Consider the following 26,951-nt stretch of genomic DNA (forward strand, 5'->3'; position numbering starts at 1 on the left):
TTAATCGTACGACACTGCCGGTCTTTAGGTCAGTCGTAAAGGAGTGCTTGTTCTTAGTCTAGCCGTACGGCAGTGCCGGATATAAGGTTCGCTGTACGTCAGTGCCGGTTCTTAGGTCAGTCGTACGGCAGTGCCGGCTTTTAGGTCAGCCGTACGGCAGTGCCGGATATAAGGTTCGCTGTACGTCAGTGCCGGTTCTTAGGTCAGCCGTACGTCAGTGCCGGCTTTTAGGTCAGACTTGGATGATTAACATAACGAGTTTAATAACAAATACAAATCACTAGAAATGCAGAATTCCAAATTTACTACCTTTATTTTAACCTATTAACTTGCCAACAACAGGACAGATTAAAATCAACTGGAAACAGCAACGTTATAACGCTAAGCTGACACGTTTTTATATTTACCTTAGTGTTGATCCCAACAAGGCTCCCTGTTTCCTGTCGCTTTTGCTTTTGACTCAACACAATTTTAGCTGAGTGAACTCAGAGTCTGATTTAGCACTGCTTGAACTATTACCTGGTTGCTACTGACCACGAGATGTTGCCTAGCAACACAGTGAATAACTCTGAAAGCGCAGTGTGGAAATCTTCTCCAAGCATAGTGGGACAAAGTGTTTCTGTTTCATGATTTGATCTTGTGAACTCTAAAAACGAGCACTTTTGGATGAAGGAGATTTGGTTTCTCACGTCTTCACTCACCTGGCGAGCTACTTGACCGATGTTACACACCTGGTCTGTTACACACCTGGACTGTGGCACACCTGGACTGTGGCACACCTGGTCGACAACCCACCTGGTCTTTTGGAGTTCCGGTCTAACACCTGTGTGGGTTTGCTTGATTGGTTGGAGCAATGGTACGTGACTTGACCGGTGGCACTCATATATTCTGAGTCTTTACAAGCAATGTACCTGGTCTGTTATACAGGTGTTCAATAACACAACTGACCTATATCACAGCTAGTTTGTAACACACTTGACCTGTAACACACCTAGCCTTCAACACACCTTATCTGTAACACACCTGGTTTGTAACACACCTAGTCTGTGTTTTTATGTGTAGCACAGTCGTTTCGCTTTTAGAGTATTATTCTTGTTTGTATTTCTAAAATTGCAACTTTTTGTTTTTACCTATACAGGCAGGTTTCAAAGAATCTTCTGCCAGCAAGTTCCACCGCAGACGTCTCCAGGATGAATGTCTTCGAGCAAAGTTTTTTCTTGGATCAGGGCGACATTGGATGAAAACACACCCGCGGTAGTTGCAGCAGAGTTGCCCAGGAAACTATTACTACGGCCTTACTTACCACCAGTCAGATAGTGCTAAGATATCAGTGAAAAAAGTTGAAAGCCGTAATCAAGCGTTTGCTTGTCTACTGTAGCTTCTGTACCTCTATTCTGAGTTCTTTCCATCTACTAGAGTGCTTGGCTCCTTGCTGAAAGGCCTAAACAGTCTCGCTTCCATCAACCATGACGTCATACCTGACCTTCGGTATTCTCCTGGCTCTAACCCTCTTCACCCCGGCCTTGACCTCCGATCAGAACAACTGCACGTACGAGCTCGTCATGCTCAAAAACATCATCAAGGTCAAGTGCGTCGGCTCACCGTCCGTCATCAACGTCTACGCGGACAAAGCCCTCCTCCAAGGGGACGAGAGTTCGAAAACGGGCGACGACTACAAGAGACACGTGACCGCCCTGGGGAAGCTGACCGCCCCAGAGGGTGGCCGACACACACATTCCAGGCAGAGGGAGGAGATCTTCGGCCGGCAGATGTTCGACGCGGCCCTGGCCAACGTGACGCAGCAGCTGCAGTTTGCCAGGCGGAGCTTCAGCCTGTACGCCGACTCGATCCGGAACATTTCCGGCCACCTGTCGGAGGGGGACCTCAAGCTCAAGCAGGACACTGACCAGCTCAAGAGCATCACCAACTCGGCTTCAGGTCAGTCTCACAGCTCTGGTGATTGTAAAGGTGTAGCCTTGTAAAGCTGTAGCCTTGTAAACTTCCGTCCGTGTATAGCTCTCTTCGTATAAAGATATATCCATTTAAAGCTATGTCCTTGTAAATATGTATCCGTATAAAGCTCTCTCCGTCTAAAGCTCTCTCCGTCTAGAGCTCTCTCCGTCTAGAGCTCTCTCCGTCTAAAGCTCTGTATAAAGCTCTCTCCGTCTAAAGCTCTCTCCGTCTAAAGCTCTCTCCGTCTAGAGCTCTCTCCGTCTAGAGCTCTCTCCGTCTAGAGCTCTCTCCGTCTAAAGCTCTGTATAAAGCTCTCTCCGTCTAAAGCTCTCTCCGTCTAGAGCTCTCTCCGTCTAAAGCTCTGTATAAAGCTCTGTCCGTATAAAGCTCTCTCCGTATAAAGCTCTCTCCGTATAAAGCTCTCTCCGTATGAACTCTGAACCTGAGCTCTAGCCCCTACCTCTCCTACCTTCATCTCGACACTCTCATCCAGGCCCAACCTTGCCACCTCCCTCCCATATTGATATAATTTTAGAATCCACACACCTTATTTTGTTCTCCCCCCCCCCCCCTCATATCCATGAATTTATACAATTTTTCACAAGTGTGTCACGTGGTTGCCTATTCCCCGCCCCCACCATTTCGCCACCATTCCCCTAGATCACCTGACCTAATCCCACACGGACCACAGGTGTGAGATAGATAACCCTTACCTCTTTTAAGATTAGAAAAAGGTGATGTTGTTGCAAAAAAATAAATTACTTTTTTAAAAAAAAAACTCACCTATGCAACTTTTCCATGCGAACGTACAAGAAGTGGCTTTAAAATATCAGAGATCATCTCAGCTGATAAAGTGAGGCCATTCAACGAAAAAAAAACAGCTCGTGAGTTTTTCATGACTACAACATTGGCTTGTCTATCCCATATCAAACACAAGGTCATGATTTTATCAGACATGTTAAGTCTTATTTATCTTCAATACGTAAGTCCAGGGTCAATAAAAAATTATGAACAGACCTAGTCTATAATCTATATATATATAATTCTCTTCTGGGATCAGTTAGAAAACAAGCTGCAAGCGCCTCCTTGCAGTCCCCTCTCTTTCTCTCTATCACTATCACTACCACCCTCACATTGTCTGGTGAACTGTGCTCACGCTGTTTACATTTTACAATCATAGAGACGGGTTTGGTGACGGCTATTAGGGGCAGATAATTTAGTTTGAAACGATTTTAAACTTAGAGGAGGTAACCAAGAGGAGGCTGCTTTCACGTAAGGGGGGGGGGGTAGTGTTTTTACGCAAATATTTTCAGTGGCAGCATTGGTACTGTCGAATTCACACATTATAAATTACTGAAAAGTAGAAAAAAAAACAACTAAATAGCGGCGTATGATACGCAGCGGGTCGGCTCGTACTAAATATAATAGATCACGACTTACAAATAGCACGTCTGATTTATTAAATGTAAGAGTTTAGATGTGACCTTTTTTCTCCATTAAATGGCGAATTTCTGATATACAAAGTAGTCGGCGTGGTCAAGTCGGTAAAGCTCATGGTTGCTGAACCGAAAAGTCTCGCGTTCGAACTCCAGGGTAGATGAGGTTCGTTAGCTGGGGACAGCCACAATCCTTTAGGAGAGATATCTCCAAAATCAAACAACTGCTGCCTTGTAGTTTGTTCTTGTTTGGACAAAGGCTATGGAAGCAAATCTAAAAATAAAAGGCTGAAATAGTAATCAATGTCCCGTATAGCACATAACAAGTTGACACGTAATATTTATTTGCGTTGGAGGGAATCCCTTCCAACAATAAAATTAAGAACGAGCGAAGAAGAAGAAGAAGAAGAAGATGTACCAAAATATTTTTCAAATTAACTGCCGAATTTCAGATGTACCAAAATATTTTTTAAATTATTTTAATTTTAAATAAATACCGAAGTTCAGATGTACCAAAATTTATTTTTATCAATGCCTAAGTCACGTGTTATAAAAATATGTTATCAAACATGTGACATTGGAGTCCTCAACTTTTCCATAAAAGATTCCTGTCTAACCCAAGCCCAAACAAAAAATCTGGCAACGAGTTATCTAACTTTACCGGGCCATAAAAAAATACAATTTCTCGCTAGGGGTCGTTAACAATCTCACCAAGACGTCCTTGACCTTCAGAGAGGTGTCAGTGCCCTCCCTGGCCAACAGGGCAGTCCACTTGACACTGACAGCCGTTTAATTCTAAAGTTTGTGACTTCACTACTGAAGAAGCTGGACCCCCCCCCCCCTTTTTTTTCCACAACGTTTTAAAATCAAATTAAATAGAAGACCATTTTTTTTGCTGTTCATTTAAAAATGTAACGTTTAATGTAGTGGAAGTAGTTTGAATTTTATTTAGACACGATGACATATTTGCAAAATAAATTAATCGTGTTCATGAATGGAAACAACTTTATTTGAAAGGTTTCTTTCAAATGTGAATAAATTTGATATTGTTTGATTTCCATGCTACGCATCAGGTCAAGATCACCTTTAAAAAAATGTATTTTTTTAAAAATGAAGACGTGTCGCTCTATGTGGTTACTTCAACAGTCTATTTTTTTCTAAAGACTTGCTTCAAATATATATATATATATATATATATATATATATATATATATATATATATATATATATATATATATATATATATATATATATATATATATAATATATATATATATATATATATAGGCCTATATATATATATATATATGTGTGTGTGTGTGTGTTTGTGTGTATGTGTGTATGTGTGTATGTGTGTGTGTGTCTGTATGTGTTTGTGTGTGTATGTGTGTGTGTATGTGTGTGTTTGTGTTTGTGTGTTAATAGCCATTTTTTTCCCTTCCACCTACCCTTCAACCGTCTTGCAATGGATTCCACTCGCTAATTAATTAATTACACCAATTAACCTTGACCCATGTAAAAACTTTTAGACAGACACAAATGCAAAATCGTTCCATTCAGTATGTCTCGCCTCTATGTTTCTATTATACTCGACAGACCCCCCCACCCCTATAGACCCCACATCAACCCCTCCCCTCCACCCCGTCCCTCTATAGACCCCACATCAACCCCCCCCCCCCCCATGTCGGACAACACTCTACGGATTTCGAAAATTGATTTTTAAAGGCAACTGACGTGCATGTAGACAAAAAACGGTGCTCACCACGGCATGTCGGGCTCCATGCTTAAGTCGGGCTCCATGCTTGTCGTGCTCCATGCTTGTCGGGCTCCATGCTTAAGTCGGGCTCCTTGCTTAAGTCGGGCCCCATGCTTAAGTCGGGCTCCTTGCTTAAGTCGGGCTCCATGCTTATCGGGCTCCATGCTTAAGTCGTGCTCCATTGCATGTCAACAACCTGTACTTCGTGTCATTTAGAAGTGAGTTGATTTTTTTCAGAGCAAAGTCGGGTTATCTAACTTACAACAGCTCTGTCTATGCATATTTCATTATTTTTCTCAAGGGATATATATATATATATATATATATATATATATATATATATATATATATATATATATATATATATATATCCCCAAAGACCTGGGTCAACATGTAAATTTTTCCCCAAAAGTGCCCTCACGCTATCATAATGTAGATGTATGTATCGATGTCTAATAATTTCTATAGCGCATGAAACTGGCCAGTAAATCAAATATAAAAATGCTGCTAATGCATCAATTTGCTGTTATCTCATGGTTTTAAAAAAGTTAATTCAGCATCGCATTCAAACCGTTTCTCTGGCACGGGTTTCTGTGTGCTGATGTGCCCCGTTCACCAGAATGGTGTGCTGTCGGAGGTTATAAGCACCAGAGATATAAACTGTAGTACCTCGAGATACGAGTTTAATTCGCTCTGTAATATTTGCTCGTATGTCAAATTGCTCGAATCTCAAAGAAATATTCTTCTTTGAGATTAATTGAAATGCCATTAATCCATTCAGCTCCCAAAATGCCAACAGTTTTTTTATACGTGATTTTGTTAAAAAGAAAGTGTATTTATACATGGCGAATATAATTTAATAACATACAAAAGATAATGCACAGAAATAAACAGGTTTACCAAGTGTATCTACATTTAAGAGCAGCAGACTTGAGCTTACGGAAGATGGTGGTAGAGGTGTAAGCTCAGTGTAGGTTGTAGAAATTAGCCGGAGGAGCTTCACTTTGTTTACTAATTCACTGTTAATGCTTGGCTCTTTCATTCACTTTAATTAACTAACTCATTACACTCTTAACGCTATTTTTGTTATCCCTAAACTTAACGGAACTTAAACTTCACAAAATATAATAGAACCTAAATGCTACTTTATAACATTTGTAACTAAATTTTCGCTGGTCTTGTATTTTTCGCCATACTTTCCCCACTTTTCCACACAAGCTGTTAAAATAAACCTAAACAAGAAGGTTTTTTTTTTTCTCCTTTCAGAATGTTCCAGTAATTAGTTAGGTAACTGTCATTAATAGCTCCGATGTACTGTCAGTTGCAACTTTAATTTTATTTTTGTCTATGGGGTTGGTAAAGTGTTAAAAATATAGCCTCCCAATAAATCGTCTTTCAATCCGTTCATACAAAATACGATAAAAAAACGTGTATATCTATATAATGTTTGAATTTCTTCGTGATGTAACTGATAATAGCTAAAATTCTTCAAATAAATAATGTTTGAAATAATGATAAAACGATTTAGGAGTTTTCTTGTAGGTGTAGGAAAATGAATGAAAATATAGCAATTAAAAATTATATTTCGCGTGTTCATTAGCGTCAATTAACTAAACAGCACAAAAACATTAATGAGCTTAATTTGTCCAGAATATCAACAAAAATTTGACTGCCATGATGGTTTATACTCCCAGACGTGTTGCAGTAAACAACTAAAAAACGAAAAGTGTCTCAATTTTTTTTACTCTATTTTGTTAGCTTTTTTTTTTACCTATTATTTTATTTCGATTTTAAAATTTTTATTTTTCATCTTTTTCAATATTTTAAAAGTTTTTTTTTTTAATAACGGTGTCTTAAAATCTGGATAATCATCACCCCCAGATATTTTTTTTAGCATAAAAGTACGTGAAATGGTCACGTTTGTTTAACGGAAAACTTCACGTTTAAAAAAAAGAACTTTTGTTTTTAAAAAACGCAAATTTTTCCCTTATTTTTTTCCCCTCCTTGCTTTCTATTTTTGTTGTGTTTTTTTCTCTCGCGTGTGTTGACTTGAGACTCGGGTTCCAAATGAACGAGAGCGAACCGGAAATAGACGTAGACGCCCAGGAAAATACGTAGACAATAAAGTGTCGTGGAAAAAAATGGCCCAAGGACTAAAAACCCCCAAAATTTTGTGACGTCTTGGCAAGAAAAAAAAAACGACAAACAAAATTTTTTTATTTGGTTTATTTTCTTGAGGTTTTGTTCAACTACCTCTCCCATATCAACGTTTCGCCCATAAGTATACACCAAACAAATAATGTGCGTGATTGATTTTATGTATTAAAACAATAGATAAACAAAATAAACTATTTATAATCGCAAAAAATAATTTAAAACAACGTTACTTTGGTTATAGCAGTGAAAAATGATTTATAAAACAAAATCCGTAGCTTTTTGGTGGGAAGCAACTAGTAAAATCATGTTTGTGAGATACGCCAAATTGGAAATTCTGGGAATTCCCCAAATTACTGTTGTACAATGGTGGAAAGTGATTGTAGTAGACAATAATGGGGGGGGGGGGGGGGGGGCTGCACGCAGGAGTGATGTAATAATGTCGGAGCTGGGATTCTGTCATTTGACTGAAACATTCACTGCGGCAGGTCGATCTGACAGAACCATTCACTGCGGCAGGTTGACTTGACTGAACCATTCACTGCGACAGGATGGTATGCGCCATATGGCTCGTCTGCAGTCTGCTATTCATTTTGGATTTGCTTCCATAGCCTTTGTACATACAAGGCAGCAGTTATTTCATTTTGGAGTTGTCTTTCCTAGATGGGTTGCTGTCCCCAGCTTACGAGCCTCATCTGCCCAAGGGATTCAAACTCGGGACTTTTCTGGTTTGCAACCATTAGCTTTACCAACCCGACCACGCCGTCCCCCCTTGGAGTCAAACAAAAACTCCAAGCTAGTTAGTTCGTCGCGCCACTGGACATTGAATGCATAAAGCATGATTACACCAAGCATAATTACATCAAGCATGATTACATCTAGGGTGATTACACGAAGCATGTTTACATGAGCCAATGATAAAGTTTTACAAACACATACCAACTTTAAATGACGCAGACATGTATTGGAAACATTTTGTGTTCAAACATTTGCGTCTAAACGCTTACATGCTGGCTCCATTTAGGGGGTACCAACTAGCAGACGTATCATTGTTCCCGTGGGGTCACGTGTCTACTGACCTGTGACCCCTCCCTCCCCCCCTCACAGTCCATCAGAAAATCGTGTTACCTCATCTATTAATCCAATATTGAATCGTTACCCTCGTCAATCGATCGCTTTAATCCACCCCCACCCACCCCTCTCCCACATAAAACAACAGCACTATTGATTTCAGCATTGAGTATATGTACTCACAGACTCCAACACATTGACGGCGTCAGTGACTGACGCAACCACCTGACGCGAGGAACCCTTTGTTGTCACTCCCAGGGGGGGGGGGGGGGGGGACCAACCCCCATAATTGATGATTCCCCCAAAAGCGCCTGGTTGCCTGTGCGAGTTGGCTTCGATCCAGGCTCCCCATCCTACCTGTCTAGCCTCCCTGTTTGTTTACTCCCCCCCCCCCCCCTCAACCCCTACCCCCCGGCCCTCTAACATCAAAACGCACGGCAGACGAGCAGAAAAAGCAGACGTAAAAAAAAACTGTGTATATTTTCAAACAGCGTTTAACGAACGATTTAACCAGCGTTTCACAGGGCGTCCGCTAATTCAGCAGTTAAAAAACAAACCCACCTTCCTATCATTGTTTGGGCGCGGTTTTTGTGGATTTAAAAGACAAGGGAATGGCAAGGGGGACAACTTCAGGGTTTAAATTAACCTGCTGTTTTGTTGAAATATAGATGTTTTACTAGTCGTATATACAAACACATAATTATATATTTGGTTTTAATGGGAACGGGTATTGTTCTAAGAAGTATAGTACATGTATTTGCTTAGTTTAATATATTTATTCGATATTCGATAATTTTAGTTGTTGGGATTGGGGGGGGGGGGGGGGGGGCATATCACCTGGGGTATGGGGGTGTGGGGGGCCATGGCAACTGGGGTGTGGGGGGTGTGGGGACCATGGCAACTGGGGTGTTGGGGGGTGTGTGGGGGGCCATGGCAACTGGGGTGTGTGGGGGTGTGCGGGGCCATGACAACTGGGGGTGTGGGGGGTGTGGGGGCCATGGCAAACTGGGGGTGTGGGGGTGTGGGGGGCCATGGCAACATGGGGGTGTGGGGGCCATGGCAACTGGGGTGTGTGGGGGGGTGTGGGGCCATGGCAACTGGGGGTGTGGGGGGGGTGTGGGGGGCCATGACAACTGGGGTGTGGGGGGGTGTGGGGGGTGTGTGGGGGGGGTGTGGGGGGCCATGACAACTGGGGTGTGGGGTGGTTTACAAGACAGACTTGGCTGACTTATTTGCTCATGTTTATCGTAGTTTCAACAGCTCACTCAAACACTGCATCACAGTAAAAAAAGTGTTGTTTAAAAATAAACCACTTTAAAGTTAATTAGTAAAGTTAATTAGTGCGAATCTTTGAAAGCTTTTTTTTTAAATTTTCTCCTTTACAGCAGAAATAGGAGTCGTGGGGGTGGGGGGTGGGGTTGAGGTGTGACGGGTAAAGGGAATATTCTAGAACCAGCGGAGGGAAGTCACTCGGAAACTGAGGCTACCTCCCCCCCCCCCCTCCCCCCTCCCCCTCACACATAAAAAAAACAACATCCCCTTAACGTAGAAAATACCCTACCTTTGACAACGTGCATCCTTACCAAATTGGGCCTATAGACACCCCCCCCCCCGACAACAAGGAACATAAACAACAGGGCCGAATGGACGCACAACTGTAATGGTACTGACGCAGTACTGACCGTGTTGTGTGGGTACTGACGCAGTACTGACCGTATTGTGTGGGTACTGACGCAGTACTGACCGTGTTGTGTGGGTACTGACGCAGTACTGACCGTGTTGAGTGGGTACTGACGCAGTACTGACCGTATTGTGTGAGTGCTGACGCAGTACTGACCGTGTTGTGTGGGTACTGACGCAGTACTGACCGTGTTGTGTGGGTACTGACGCAGTACTGACCGTGTTGTGTGGGTACTGACGCAGTACTGACCGTGTTGTGTGGGTACTGACGCAGTACTGACCGTGTTGTGTGAGTACTGATGCAGTACTGACCGTGTTGTGTGAGTACTGATGCAGTACTGACCGTATTGTGCGACTGACGCAGTACTGACCGTGTTGTGTGAGTACTGATGCAGTACTGACCGTATTGTGCGACTGACGCAGTACTGACCGTGTTGTGTGAGTACTGATGTAACTGACCCAACTTGCTGGTACTGGGAGCCGGACGTTTTCCTGAAAGACACTTGCCCGAATGCCGTTTGCCCCGAATGCCGTTTGCCAGAAGGCCGATTCCCCGTATGTACACTATGCACTATGTACTATGTACTGTGTCCTTTACTCATCTATTTCCTTGTTTAGCTCTCAACTAGTTTACTGCCTGTACTTCGTGGAAGTCCAGACGACACTGTGATAGGAATATTTTAACACTTATACTGCACTAAAGTGACACTTTATTCTATGCACTAAGCCAAGCTGTTCTTAATTAATAGATTCTGAAAAGGTGGAACTGAATTTTTTTTTTCAAATGTGAGTAGGCCTACATTGTGACTACATCTTATATGAGTTGTCATTTTGTGCCAGTTGTCATTTTGTGCCAGTTGTCATTTGTTGTAAGTTGTCATTTGGTGCTAGTTGTCATTTGGTGCTAGTTGTCGTTGGTGCCAGTTGTCGTTGGTGCCAGTTGTCCTTTTGGTGTAAGTTGTCATTTGATGCCAGTTGTCAGCACGTACTCCAGGAATGTACTCTGTATGGCCAGGCAAGAGTCAGACACTGGCCCCAGCCCACCCCACTCAGGGAAAAATTATATGGGGCACCAGACAAACTGGAGACCACAGTCCGGTTTGTCCACGAAGTTGGACTTGTTGTCTGAATCCTCCACCATATTCAAAAATTAAGAACGAAGAAGAAGAAGAAGAAAGAAGATGCCAGTTGTCATTTGATGGCAGTTGTCAGTTGTCATTTGGTGCCAGTTGTGACCTAGAAGAGGCAGATCTGCCCTGTATTTAGCCACCGCGTCATCAAGTCAATGCCAGTGATTAAACAACAGGTATAAACCTGCACACCTCACCCCATCAACTGAGCCCCCCCCCCCAACTTGCCCCCGTTACAGACAGCGGCCACCGTTTGTTCCATTCGTTATTTTGTTGACTCCATCAGTAGCGAATCTCAATAACTCACCCTGACAGTTGTGTTGCGTTAAAAAAAAAATGCGTGCGCCTTCCTACAAGCCTATAGGTGAGACTGATGGAGTCTCACTTTAATAGTCTCACCTGGCACAGTCTCACCTGTGTGTGGTTCATGTGATGGTGTCACTTAACGCTCTATCAATATGCGGTTTCACTTTATAAAAAACCGGTCTTATGTAAAGTATCACCTGATGTTTTACTGTTGTGGTCTAACTTTTATGGGATGTGACTTAATATGGTTTCAGAATGGTGTCTTCGCTGTTAGATTTCAAAGTATTGGGGTCCCATGTTACATGGTCTCATAAAAGTAGTTTTTAACGGTGTCATATTTTGTCTAACATCATTTTGTTACCTGAGTTTACCTGATTAGGTGAGACCCCATTTTGGTCTAGTACTGTGTCTCACCTAATCGTGCAGCTATTAAGGTCTCACCTATCTGGGATCATCATTTTCTGGGTCTCAAACCGGCTCACTGGGTCAAATTGAAGTCTCCCCTGTTTTGGGTCATCTACCTGGGATCTGACATGGGGTCACAGGATCGACTTTAAGTCTCACCTAACGGTTCATTTTCCGTCAACTCACCTGTCTGAGTCTCACCTGCGAGCTCTCACCTCTGGTACACAAATTGTTTACCCCAGGCACCCCACCCCCACAAATTGTTTACCCCCCAGACACCCCCACCCTCACACATTATTTACCCCACCCCTCACCCCCCCCGGGGGTTGAGGTAGAGACGGCACTGTGTGATAAACAAAGATGGTCTCGATAAGAGAAAAATGAAATTTTATTTCCTCCATTAAACTCAGCGTGTTTCGTCTCCGTAGACCGAACTGTAAGGTGGGTGCCAACGTTTGTCTTGGGGGGGGGGGGGGGGGGGGGGTTCTATAAGCACAGGGGGTCCGCGGTAGGAGGATTAAAATAATTTCAAACCGTAATTTAGTGAGAACATCCATTTGTGGTTGGTTTTTTTAAAGGTTGCAGTTGATACATTTAAGAAGTGTTGTGGATTAGTAGTTTTCTAAGGACTTGTTGATTGGTGAATTTTAAACATTAGTGGATTAATTCATGTTTAGAGGGTGGTTCATTAGTTATCTGGCGTATGTTAGGGTCAGTGCTTTAGTAGTGCTATATGGTTTGCTTCGTCACTGTGTTATGGTGTAGTGGTTTTATGGTGTAGTGGTTTTATGGTGTTGTGGTGTCATGATGTTGTGGTGTTGTGGTTTTATGGTGTTGTGGTGTTATGGTGTTAGGGTGTTATGATGTTATGGTGTTGTGGTGTTGTGGAGTTTTGGTGCTCTGTGCTGATGTTTCACCATGCTGGAGTTATAAAGTTGCAAGTGGTGATATGTTGGTTGTAGCCTAGGCGCTAAGGTATCAGACAGAAGATGACAAGTTCGAATCTTGTCGTGATTGAAAGTGTTGGCCTTTAAGGCGCGAGTAGGCAATAATAATAAAACGATTATTTTAAAAATGTATAATAACAAGATTTTAAGGACAACAACGAGAGAACAATTGTATGCTGTGGTAGACTGCTAGAGTAGCTGACATTTGTACGCTGTGGTAGACTGCTAGAGTAGCTGACATTTGTAAGCTGTGGTAGACTGCTAGAGTACCTGACATTTGTACGCTGTGGTAGACTGCTAGAGTACCTGACATTTGTACGCTGTGGTAGACTGCTAGAGTACCTGACATTTGTACGCTGTGGTAGACTGCTAGAGTACCTGACATTTGTACGCTGTGGTAGACTGCTAGAGTACCTGACATTTGTACGCTGTGGTAGACTGCTAGAGTACCTGACATTTGTACGCTGTGGTAGACTGCTAGAGTACCTGACATTTGTACGCTGTGGTAGACTGCTAGAGTACCTGACATTTGGATGCTGTGAGTGCCGACAGAACACCGGACATGCTGACTTGTTTCCAAGCTGGTCGTGAATAGTTCATGGTTTGGTGCCACAGTCCGTTATCAGGGGAGACGACCATTGGTGAAGGGAGGTAACTAAAGGTACGAAGAGCAAAGGGAGGTGACTATAGGTACATATGGCAAAGGGAGGTGACTATAGGTACAAATGGCAAAGAGAGGTGACTATAGGTACAAAGGGCAAAGGGAGGTGACTATAGGTAGGAATGGTTAAGGAGGGGGGGGGGGGGTACTATAGGTACAAATGCCAAGGGGAGTTGATCGCTGTGTGACGACTACAAGAGATTAATCGATTGCCCCTGACGAGCCCGGTGACACCAATGTAACATTAATGAATGGCTGGGGCGTGTGTGGAGGAGGGGGGGAGGTGTGTGTGATGGGGGGATACATTCTAGATGTGTTCAAGTTAGGAGTAGATGTTAAACGTTAGCCTCATTACAAAAGAATTCGTACAGAACACGATAAAAAACATGTGGTCAGTTTGTTACCCCCCCCTCTCCCTAATCCCCCCCCCCCCCCCCCCAAAAAAAAGCTATATCGACTAAAAACAGCATATTCACCACGTTCGTGAGGCCATCTAACCTAAAGATAACCACATTTACCACATTTCATCCACATTTCATCCATATTTCATCACATTTTAAAATGTTTTATTTATTCTTAAATGACATCACACTATTTGATAAAGGAGGTAGATGAATAATATGCTATAAAGGGTTTGGGGTGGGGGTGGGATTTAGGCAGTGATTGTGTATGGTTTGTCTATTAAAAACTAATTTGATTTCTTTAAAAAAAAATTAAAAATTGTTTTCATATAATTTATATATAATTTTGATATAATTTCGATATTACATTAAGATATGTGTTTAGTGTAAATTTGGAGTAGTGGACTATGACGTAGTTTCATCGAAGGGGGTATATGTTTTTTTATGACATGTGACAATATAGGCCTTAGAACAAGAGATAGGGAGGTATGGGAGGGGGGGGGGAATCGGTCAGACGTAAGTCCAGTTATTTAGGCGTGACGTCATGTCTAGAACCTGCAAGGAACAAATCCTGTGCAGTCTGTGAGAGACTATTGCAGGAAACTGATCAGGAATGAGTACTCCATTCTGCTGAATGGGTACCATTTCTTGCTGTCTGGGTACCCTTTTCATTTGGATACCTATTTCTTCATTTTGGGTACCTCTTCCCGTTTAGTTGGTAGTACTTGGTACCTCTCACTGGTGTTTGGGAACCCGATACAAAACACTGAGTGTACGGAGTGACATACAGACGGAATGGCAGAAAACGAACTAGAAGATTCTTTGAATGCCAAGACATGGACGAAAGGCTTTAGACGAAAAGCGAAAATTCCTTAGCAATAGAATAACACAAGCACAGCATAGGCTCTGATTTAAATTTAATTTAAACAAATCGAAAGAAAAAGAGCCGACACAAAAACCCACGAATATTTATTAGAGGACAGAGTGCTTTCTTGTCCTGGGGATTTTAGAGAAGATATACGGCTTTTGGGCTGTTGGCGTCAATCTAGTTGGGTTGTTTGCGTCAGTCTACGGCTGTTGTGCTGTTGGCGTCAGTTTAGTTGGGTTGTTTGCGTCAGTCTACGGCTGTTGTGCTGTTGGCGTCAGTTTAGTTGGGCTGTTGGCGTCAGTCTACGGCTGTTTTGCTGTTGGCGTCAGTCTAGTTGGGTTGTTGGTGTTAGTCTATGGCTGTTGTGCTGTTGGCGTCAGTCTAGTTGGGTTGTTGGCGTCAGTCTACGGCTGTTTTGCTGTTGGCGTCAGTTTAGTTGGGCTGTTGGCGTCAGTCTACGGCTGTTTTGCTGTTGGCGTCAGTCTAGTTGGGTTGTTGGCGTTAGTCTATGGCTGTTGTGCTGTTGGCGTCAGTCTAGTTGGGTTGTTGGCGTCAGTCTACGGCTGTTTTGCTGTTGGCGTCAGTCTAGTTGGGCTGTTGGCGTCAGTCTAGTTGGGTTGTTGGCGTCAGTCTACGGCTGTTGGGCTGTTGGCGTCAGTTTAGTTGGGTTGTTGGCGTCAGTCTACGGCTCTTGGCGTCAGTATACGGCTGTTGACATCAGTCGACGGCTGCAGGCATTAGCCTACGGCTGTATGTCTTAGGCTACGGCTGTAGGTATTAGCCTACGGCTGCGGCCACTAGTCTACGGCTGCGGTCAGCAGTTTACGGCTGTAGCTGGACCGGCTCCCCTAGCGATGAATGATTATGCAACCCATCGATCGATCTGATGAAAAAATGGCCGAACAACTCGCATTTGTTTTGTGCCGTCTGCCTTTATTTTTACAATTTGGGGGTTGTCAATATACAGGACGAGAGGAGGGGGGTGTTTTGTTTCATGGGATGGGTGTTTAGGGTCCGGCAGAATTTAATATTCACAATGGGATTGGATGAAAGATCGACAAATGAAGTCAACAGGAGCAGAGATAGAAAGATTCTGGAATTTGCAACGCGCAGCCATTTTTAATTAAGTATCGAGATCATCGTCTGCTTCAAGTTTGTTTGTTTTTTATTGGAAGAACTCTCAGCGCAGACTTGACTGAGCTACTAGTACACTTCTAGTTTCGTTTGTACTTTAATTTGTACTGGTGGGTTTCAATCGCGCCAAATCTCATAAAATCTCGCCGAAATCTCGTTATACCTCACTAGGTCTTGCTTACCGTAGAAAGGTTGATAAAACATATTCGAGCCTCAAATAAACACTAAATGTGTGTTTGTGGAAAGAGGGTGTGTGTGTGGGGGGGGGGGGGGTCTTTTGCGTGCTCATCATCACGTGATTCAACGCCGGAAGTTGAAATTGATTTCCCAGTTGGATGTGCTCGTCTGCTGTGGTTTCAAGTGTTTTTTTTTTTTCAAAACTCGTGTTTTATTCCATGTCAATATTTTAGCTCATAAATTTATACATTTTTTAAACGGATTTAATTGAAAGTCAATATTTGTTTAAATAATTTTGTATAATTTTTTTCAACCTGTTAGATTTTAAAGTCAATATTGGCTGGATTTCATTTTAACATCCTGTGAGGGATAGAGCGTGGGATAGGTGTCAAATTGCGAGGAGTAATATCGTTTGCATTACTCTAAGCTAACTAGGCTTTAGGACAAGACTTTTATTATTGATTAACTTACCAGGAACATTTATTAATTAACATACCAAAAACGATAGCTAATTAACCTTCTGGAAACATTTCTAAATTTAATCTAAAAGAAACATTTCTTAATTAAACAAATATTTCTTAATTAAAGGACCAGACATATTTCTTAATTAACCTATGTGAAACATTTCTTAATTCACCTAGATGAAACAGTTCTTAATTAGCCTTGAATAAACAGAATTTAATTAAGCTATCAGAAATATTTCTTAATTAACCTACTAGAAACATTCCCTAATTAATCTTTTTAATTAGACTTTTAAAATACATTAACATATACGAAAAATTGTCTAATTAATACTCAAAAACTGTGTTACTATCATACTCAATTTTAAAATCCGCAAACACTTCTTAAAATTGTATTTAATCACATTACCTAATATTCGCCTTAAAGGGTCTAAAAACCTATAAACTGTGGAATTATATTCCTCTAAAAAACTCTATATGGTAAAAAACCAACATCACAAAACCATGCTAAACTCGGCAACGTTCTAACACTAATTGTTTTCCCACACTGATATATTCAGTCCAACACTTAAAGCCCAATATTGTCCGATCGAGTTGGTTTTCTAATCGATAAACACATTTTTTCATTCTCCACGCCTGTCATATCGCTACCTGATCTGTCAGTGTCAACATGTCACATGTCACTTAGCCGTAGTTTTTAATTAGTTGCAGAACGAACACTAACAAGGCTCCTTAATCCCCTTTAATCTCCAAGCAAAAAGACTGATAGATAATCCATATAACCAACACACAAGTCTCGCTTGTCCCCCAGAAATAACAAGACTATTTAATCTAAAAAAAATTCCGCTGATATAATTAATTAAACATGCTAATCTCCCAAGTCCAATAAAACGTGTTAATCCCCAAGCAGTAACAAAACTCGATAATCCCACTTAATCCACAAGCACCAACACAGCTATATAATCTGCAAAACGAAACTGCCAAGCTCGTTAATCCCTTTATTCCTGCAGCTCTGTCAACACTTATTAATCCCTCAAAACAACCAGCATAGGTTAATCCTCCAAACTAACCTAACAAGACTCGTTGATCCTCTTATACTAAAAAATATTTTACTCCCCAAAACTACCAAAAAAACGTTAATCCCCCAGATTAACAAGACTCGTTAAATATGTTAATCCCCAAATATTAAAAAAAAGTCGTTAATCCTACAAACTTAATTAACGAGAGTTGTTAAGCCGGTTGTACTAGAAAAATATGTTACTCCCCAAAAAACTAAACAAAAATCGTAATTCCCTTAGATTTACAAGACTCGTTTTAATCCCCAGACCTGAGGTGAGAGGTTGCGGCCGAATGTACCAAAAATGTGTTATTCCCCTAAATCCACAAAAAAATCGTTAATCCTACAAGTGAACAAGACTTGTTAATCCTCTTGTACTAAGAAAAATGTTACACCCTAAAATTTCTTTTAAAAAATCGTGAATCCCCCAGATTAATATAATAATTTAATCCCCAAATCTGAAACAAGGAATTGAGGTCGATTGTACCAAAAATATATTAATACCACAAAAATTCGTTAATCCTACAATATAAACAAGAATAGGGCTTGTAAGTAGGTCACCAACCAGTTCTATGGCTCATGCAGTTTTTATTGAGCCATAGAACTGTTTGTGACCTACTTACCAGCCCTATTGTTAATCCCCTTGTACTAAAAAATATACTACTCCCCCAAAAGTACCAAAAACACGTTAATCCCCCAGATTAACAAAATCCGTTAATCCCCAGATCTAAAACAAGGGATAGTGGCGGCCATGACCAACCAGTACAACTTTATGCGCAGCGCCCTGCTGGCCAGAAACTACGAGCTGGAGAGGTTGGTGTCGACCCTCATTACAATGGTAGACGCCACATCCATCGGCATACAGAGCGCCATCAGGGCCTATAACTCAACCCTCGAACAGGTGAGGGAGATAAGCCAAACTTTTTTTGTCTGCGATCATTTTATTTTTGTGAGATCATAGTTTTGATTTATTATTGTGAAGTTATTTCTTTTTTTTTTCAAAAGAGAAAAATATTTTATTAAAACTAGTTGAATAAAATTTCAGCTGTTTTGAACTAAATTAAAATTTGTATTGAAAAAGTCTTTCATCAATCACCTTAATAGACTCAACAACGACAATCTAATGTAAACCCGTAGAGGCGGATCTATTTTTGGTGTTTAAATCAAAGGGCAATAACCAAGCTAAAGGGAGACAACCAAACAACGAATCAATTAAAAGATAAATAAAACAGATTCAGTCGAGACGGGCGTATTTTAAAAACGAAGAAAATTCACGCAGACGACGAAATTATCTGGGAACGAATTCACCCTAGGCGGAGTTGGCAGACGTACAGCATTCGCTTTTTTAAATTTCTTTTTCTCGTTTTGTTGAATGTTTTTGATTTTATCTATCTGTGATTCATCTTCGACCTCCCGCCCCCCCCCCCCCTCCACCACTCTCGCTCGCAGATAGCCGACGTCAGTTCTACCGTCCTGAGTGTACGCAAGATGGTGAAAGATTTGAAGAAACGAAATAAAACGAAAGGGGACGATAAAAAGAGTAGGTAACTCAATTATTGTTATATTTAGCTTAGTTTATCCCGGTTGACTCCCTTTTACTTGCGAAACGCGTAATAAACGTCACCTACATTTTGATGGGTTTTTTTTTAACCAAATAAAATTTGTGTGGTCCTTATTTGTGTTTGCCGTGACTGAGGTAGAATTTTTATCTGAGTCTACGTTATAAATACGATTTAGATAATTTATGAATATTTTATTTTCATCAAGTTGTAATGGCAGAGGGTTAGGGTTAAAATCAGATGACCGGAAGTGTTAGTTGATGTCATAGTTGAAGGTCGCAAGGTGACTGGACTAGTGCAAGCTGGGACAACTCCCCCCCCCCCCCCCAAAAAAAAAAACAACAACATTAACATGAATTAACATATTCTAAAACGTGTTAGAGAGATTAAATCCATAACGAGAAAAGCCATTCTTGTAGGCTACCTCTTTTTCGACGAAAAACTAAAATTCGTTATTTTTAAATATTATGATTAGGCCCTAAGCATTTAAATTTAATTATTGCATTTTGATAAAGACGATATGGCTTACATACATCTTAGCCATTCAAGCATAGTCCTGCATTTGTTATCGTGGTTCCATGTAAGACGCCATTTTAAAGTCGCAACGTTTATTTTTAATGTATCGTCATAAAATAACCATGAGAGCTTTAAAAAGAATTAAATAATTCAGAAATTTTGTTTTCAATTGAATTTTTTTTTTGTACACAAGCTTCACCGCTTCGACAATTCGCTGAGGTTGTCGTTGTCCTGTTGTTGCATAGACGGGTTGCTCGTTGCCGGGTTGACAAATGCCGGGTTGACAAAATGTTGATTTTCAGTGTGGTTTCCTGTCCATTTTAGTCGAAATTTGGCCTTGATGCAGAGGAACTCAAGTCTAACACAAAGGTCACTTAAGGTCAAACATTTTAACCCCTCCCCCATTCTCCTCATTCTAATCGAAGGCAGCTCAAAATCCATCAAAGCCTTGAATCGTAAAAGAAGATCTTCCCCGCCCCCACTCACACACACACACACACACACTTGCACACGCACACACACACCCAAACCCCCACACACACTAGCACTCCCCCTCACATGTTTAAAATCTCTCCAGACTGTCCTAAAACGGTGTCGGCCATTGGGGCCGGGCATTACGTCAGCGCTGACACGACCCACGGGGCCTACATGGTGGACCCAGCCAGTACCGATGAGGACGGGCCGGTCTACGTCATGAAGGGGGCGGGCCGGTCGGATAGTCTGCTGGAGTTCGATTCGTTCGACACGTTGATGAGGTTCGGATCCATGCAGCGCCACTTCGCTCTGCCGTTTGACTGTGCCGGGACGGGGCATGCTGTGCTCAGGTGAGTGTACAGGGGGGGGGGGAGACAGGTGAGTGTACGGTGGGGGGGGGGGGGGAAAGACAGGTGAGTGTACGGTGGGGGGGGGGGGAAAGACAGGTGAGTGTACGGTGGGGGGGGGGGGGAAAGACAGGTGAGTGTACGGTGCGGGGGGGGGCAGGTGAGTGTACGGTGGGGGGGGGGGGGACAGGTGAGTGTACGGTGGGGGGGGGGGGACAGGTGAGTGTACGGTGGGGGGGGAGGTGAGTCAGTTATGTACCGGTGAGTCTATTGTGTGCAGGTGTTACTGTTCTGTACAAGTAAAACTGGTGAGTCAATTGTGTACACGCGGGAAAACTTGTGTTTACATATGGGAAAAGTGCTTTAATACAAGTGTATAAAGGTGAGGCAGATTATCCCACTCAGCTAACAGTAGCTCTATCCCAGTTAACGTTTACACTGACCTAGACAGACAGATTATCCCAGCTAACGGCTGCACTAATCCCCAAACAGATTATCCCACACAGCTAACGGCTGCACTAATCCCCCAAACAGATTATCCCACACCCAGCTAACGGCTGCACTAATCCCCCAGACAGATTATCCCAGCTAACGGCTGCACTAATCCCCAAACAGATTATCCCACACACAGCTAACGGCTGCACTAATCCCCCAAACAGATTATCCCACACCCAGCTAACGGCTGCACTAATCTCCCAGACAGATTATCCCAGCTAACGGCTGCACTAATCTCCCAGACAGATTAACCCAGCTAACGGCTGCACTAATCTCCCAGACAGATTAACCCAGCTAACAGCTGCACTAATCCCCAAACAGATTATCCCACACACAGCTAACGGCTGCACTAATCCCCCAAACAGATTATCCCACACCCAGCTAACGGCTGCACTAATCTCCCAGACAGATTATCCCAGCTAACGGCTGCACTAATCCCCCAAACAGATTATCCCACACCCAGCTAACGGCTGCACTAATCCCCCAAACAGATTATCCCACACCCAGCTAACGGCTGCACTAATCTCCCAGACAGATTATCCCAGCTAACGGCTGCACTAATCCCCAAACAGATTATCCCAGCTAACGGCTGCACTAATCCCCAAACAGATTATCCCACACACAGCTAACGGCTGCACTAATCCTCCAAACAGATTATCCCACACCCAGCTAACGGCTGCACTAATCTCCCAGACAGATTATCCCAGCTAACGGCTGCACTAATCCCCAAACAGATTATCCCAGCTAACGGCTGCACTAATCCCCAAACAGATTATCCCACACACAGCTAACGGCTGCACTAATCCCCCAAACAGATTATCCCACACCCAGCTAACGGTTGCACTAATCTCCCAGACAGATTATCCCAGCTAACGGCTGCACTAATCCCCCCAGACAGATTATCCCAGCTAACTGCTACCCTAATCTTCCGAAACAGATTATCCCACACCCAGCTAACGGTTGCACTAATCCCACAGGTTATCCCAGTTAACGGTAGCCCTAATCCCCAAGACAGATTATCCCACACCCAGCAAACGGCTGCTCTAATCCCCTCGACAGATTATCCAAGCTAACGGCTGCCCTAATCCCCTCCCCCCCCCCAGATAGATTATCCCAGCTAACGTCTCCACTAATCCCCAGACGGATTAACCCAGCTAACGTCTCCACTAATCCCCCCAGGAAACATTTCTTCTGCCAGCGAGCAGACACCAATAGGATTGTCAAGTACCACCTGAGGAAGATGGACATCGTGTCGGAGATGACCTTGACCGGAGCCGTGTACGGCAACAAGTATCCGTACATGTCCGGAGAAAACACGGACATTGATCTGGCTGTGGACGAGAGAGGTTGGTAGTTGTAAGGTAGTTGTAAGGTAGTTGTAATGTAGTTGTGAGGTAGTTATGTAGAAGTTGTAAGGTATTTATGTGGTAGTTCTCTGGTAGTTGTAAGGTAGTTGTGTGGTAGTTGTCTGGTAGTTGTGTGGTAGTTGTCTGGTAGTTGTAATGTAGTTGCCTGGTAGTTGTAAGGTTGTTGTGGTAGTTATGTAGTAGTTGTGTGGTTGTTGTATGGTTCTATTGTCCTCTTCTTTGGAAGTTCTTCCCTACCTTAGTATCATGTATCTAGATTCTAAACATTTTTTCCCTTATAACTATATTTGAAATATGCCTCACTATTAAAGGTATTTTTATTTACTCCATTTTGATTGGAGATCTCAATTCTTTCCCAACAAAATCATATTTCTCTGTCCTCTTTTTCCACCGAAACTTCTCCACCTAACTCCACCATCTCCCTCCACCTAACTCCGCCATCTATCTCTATGTAACTCCACCATCTCCCTCCACCATCTCCCTCCACCATCTCCCTCCACCCAACTCCAACATCTCCCTCCACCTAACTCCACCATCTCCCTCCACCATCTCCCTCCACCCAACTCCAACATCTCCCTCCACCTAACTCCGCCATCTATCTCTATGTAACTCCACCATCTCCCTCCACCCAACTCCAACATCTCCCTCCACCTAACTCCGCCATCTATCTCTATGTAACTCCACCATCTCCCTCCACCATCTCCTTCCACCATCTCCCTCCACCTAACTCCACCATCTCCCTCCACCATCCAGGTCTCTGGGCCATCTACGCCACGGAAGAATCAGCCGGGAAAATGGTCATCTCAAAAATCGACCACAAGGACATGAGCATCATCTCCACCTGGATGACCGGCTACTCCAAGGCGCACATCGGCAACGCCTTCATGATCTGCGAGACCTTGTACGCCACCAACTCCCACCGCGACGTCCCCACCTACATCAAGTACACCTACAACACGCAGACCAACAAGGAACGGTTTCTGGATAAGGGGGAACTGCCTTTCCCGAACAGCGCACTTATTGGTACCAACACATCCCCCGAGGCGCACAAATCTTCCTACACCGTCATGCTAAATTACGACTATCGGAAGTCGGAGATTCATTCTTGGAACAATGGTAGAATCGAAACCTTTCCGGTTTATTTCAAGAAAGACAACTTTTGAAAAAACTGCCGAGTAAAAATATTATTTGATTTACCTCCCCTGCACAAATAAAGTTCTAGTCAGCGAAAAGATACAGAGAAGTTGCTAATACAGAAACGAATGTTTTATAAAGAGTGACTTTTGGATAATTTTGTGAAGATTATTTCCCTTGGATTTTAAGTGGAGCCAGTTGGATGTCGTTAGGATGAATTTCCAGATAATGAATGTCCAGATAATGAATGTCCAGATAATTAATGACCATAAATATACTCTCACTTCAAATGTTCCGCGCCCAGCCCATAATGTCAAAAAAATGTGTTGGTAGTTTCAGTGGTTTAAAAGTTAAGCGACAGTCAGGGGTCATGGAGTTCAGAGGTCAGTTCTAGACATCTATGGAGTAAAGCTCTGACTGCCGTGCTTTTAATGGTCTAGGGGAAGTAGCTGATGAAATTCATGAGGTTTCTTGGCCGACTGGATGACCTCCCTTGAATCGTTGTTCGCTAGTTGTGCAGCGGTTCCCGAGTCTGGACGTTCTTAATGTGGTGATCAGTGCAGGACAATCAGAATTTTAATTACATCTTTTATTTATTATGTTGATTAATTATGATGTGTTTTTCTCATGTATGCAAATGCAAAGTTTAAGGACAGATTGCGGATATTGACACACCTCCAAGTAGTATTTTTAAAATATCCAATGTGTTTGTTATATTATGTATTAGAAAAATGGTATTTGCATGATGTTATGCGGGTTTAAGTTTGGTCATATATACCATGTGGTATGTAAGATGACATTTGTCAGATGACATTTAGATGACATTTGTTAGGTGACATTTGTGAGTTTGCTCTCAACTCTTGGCCCTCATAGACGTGGACAAAAGTTTTCCAGGTGTGACATTTGTCAGTTAGAATTAAGGTGACATTTGTCAGTTAAAATTAAGGTGGCATTTGTCAGTTACGATTAAGGTGACATTTGTCAGTTGGCAATAAGTTGGCACTTATTTTAAACAAGCAGGTTAGTCCAGTACTAGTCAGCTTTCAGTGCAATTTTCTGTCTGCTGGGATCATTGACCTGTGAGACAGTGACCTTGGGTGAAATGGTAAAGGATTCTTCTCATTTCCCATGCTGAGGCCCATTGTTAGGTAGCCGATGTGATCAATGTTTAAATATGTTTACTATACGTATATTATTTATTACAAATTTATTTTTCTTTCAACTACCATGTCTGTTGATGGGGGAAACGGAAAATTTCACGTTTTCTGGAATTCAATATTTGGAATTCTTTTCTCCTCATTATTTAAGAATTCGAAAGGATTCAAATTTCCGAAATTTAATGCTGGGAAAGTCAAATTTCAAGAATCGATTTTTCAGAACTTCTTTATTGGAAATTTTGTTCAACGGTAATTCAACAATCGGAAATTCAGAACTTGAAGATTTATGTTCTGGGAATTCAGTACCAGAAATTAACTTTAAAAAAACTTAAAAAAAAAAAAACGTTAATGTATTTTTTACTGATTTTATTCCCGCAGTTTAAAATGTTTTTCAGAACTTAGTTTTCCTAGTAGCCTTGACCAAGTAGGTCACCGTGATGTATCATCCATCATTTGGTATCACCACTGTGTATCACCACTGTGTGTCACCATTGTGTGTCACCATTGTGTGTCACCATTGTGTGTCACCACTATATGTCACCGATGTTTTTCATCATTCATCTTGTGATAGCTTACCATGATCACCATCACCAACAAAAAAAACGGTTGTGTCTAAAATTTCACCATCAATTCACACATCACCTCAACTTTGACGTCGCCACAAACTAACATCACCACAAATTCACATTAACAGAATTTAACATAATTACAGTTTGACACTTCCAAAAATAGATCAACCTCACCTCACCATCATCTGTCAACTTTACAATCAATACACCAACATAATTATCAACTTTACAATCAATACGCCAACATAACTATCAACTTTACAATCAATACGCCAACATAACTATCAACTTTACAATCAATACACCAACATAACTATCAATTTTACAATCAATAAACCAATCATAATTATCAACTTTACAATCAATACACCAACATAACTATCAACTTTACAATCAATACACCAACATAACTATCAACATTGCAATCAAAACACCAACATTACTATCAACATTATAATCAATACACCAACATTACTGTCAACTTTGCCATCAATACACCAACATAACTATCAACATTGCAATCAAAACACCAACATTACTATCAACATTATAATCAATACACCAACATAAGTATCAACTTTACAATCAATACACCAACATAACTATCAACCACTCCACACCACGAAACCCACAATACTCAAGAATGAGCTCTTCAAACATAATCTCTAAACAAACATCAATTTCTTGTAATGATATCCATATTTATAACTTTAAAATTGGTATTTAGTTGGTAGTTCAAGTTTTAAATAAGATGATTTATTTCTAACACTATCCACCAATTAGAAATACACGTTAATTTTTTCATTTAATTTTTTTTTTTCATTTTTTTATAAAATGGTTATTTCAATAAAAATTTTGTCATAAAACTAAAATGTTATAGTTGCTTGTTATGAGGTGGGTGTGTGTGGGGGGGGGGGGGGGGGTGGGTGGGTCGGAGGAGTGGTGAGGTGGGTGGGGGAGGGAGCTGGAATGTATTCCCTGACTGAATTCAACGTGTGACTGAGACGACCCTATATGTGTGGTCTTTATGGGCGAAGTCCTTAGGTGTGATGTTTTTTTATCAAACGTTTTTTTTTATGAATTTTTTTTTATCTAAGGACACACATTTTTAAAGTTGAAGTACACAGGGCTTAAAACTTTAACACCCAAATCCCAGACTTAAGGAACATAATATTAGGAATATTTACAATGCTTATAACTTTAATAGCCACCGTCTCAGCCTTAAAGGACATAACGTTTGAAATGTTAACCCCATAAAAGCGGTTCCGCGGGTTCCTCAGGTTTAACATGCGAGTGACAGTTAAATGACGTCACTGAAGCCGAGTCTTAGACGTGGCACCATCTCAAGTTTGCCCGCCATCCAGCAGAGTTTAGAGTTCGCCACTGCCGGGGTTAGGTTCACGGTTGACTGACTGTCACGTTTCTGCTGTCGTACTAAATTTCCAAATCAAATCCTAAGGTTGCCGAGTGTGTTTAGGGCACGGGTTCTCAAAGTGTTTTGATCAACACCAAGACGAGAGATCGTTTTTATAAGCTTTTATTTAACTGGCTCACTCTGTTTTTCTATCTGTGTATCATCCTGGATCGAAACTGCCGAGCGAAATTTCGATCACTCCGAACTGACCGATTCATTTCAAACTTGGTACGTGGGTCAAGATCCGAGGTTAATGCAATCTGACATCAAATTTGTCTTAATCGGATGACTAATTAATTTTTGATAAATTAATTAAAGTTTC

General features: G+C 41.8%; 1 protein-coding gene across 1 annotated transcript in view; it reads left to right on the forward strand.

Moving 5' to 3' along the window:
- LOC131936599 (noelin-3-like) overlaps window positions 1–26,074 on the forward strand; it is a 55,481-nt gene extending 29,407 nt beyond the window's left edge. The window contains exons 2-7 of the mRNA XM_059293657.1: window positions 1,139–1,938; window positions 18,323–18,498; window positions 19,047–19,137; window positions 20,250–20,496; window positions 22,168–22,334; window positions 23,109–26,074. Of these exons, the coding sequence (XP_059149640.1) occupies window positions 1,467–1,938; window positions 18,323–18,498; window positions 19,047–19,137; window positions 20,250–20,496; window positions 22,168–22,334; window positions 23,109–23,518 (1,563 nt within the window). The 5' untranslated portion in view covers window positions 1,139–1,466 and the 3' untranslated portion in view covers window positions 23,519–26,074. The remainder of the gene's footprint in view (window positions 1–1,138; window positions 1,939–18,322; window positions 18,499–19,046; window positions 19,138–20,249; window positions 20,497–22,167; window positions 22,335–23,108) is intronic.
- The last annotated feature ends 877 nt before the right edge of the window (window positions 26,075–26,951 follow it).

This window comes from Physella acuta, unplaced genomic scaffold, assembly GCF_028476545.2.
Source record: "Physella acuta isolate Inbredline_101_S28 unplaced genomic scaffold, ASM2847654v3 ptg000181l, whole genome shotgun sequence".
In the NCBI taxonomy this organism is placed as follows: domain Eukaryota; kingdom Metazoa; phylum Mollusca; class Gastropoda; family Physidae; genus Physella; species Physella acuta.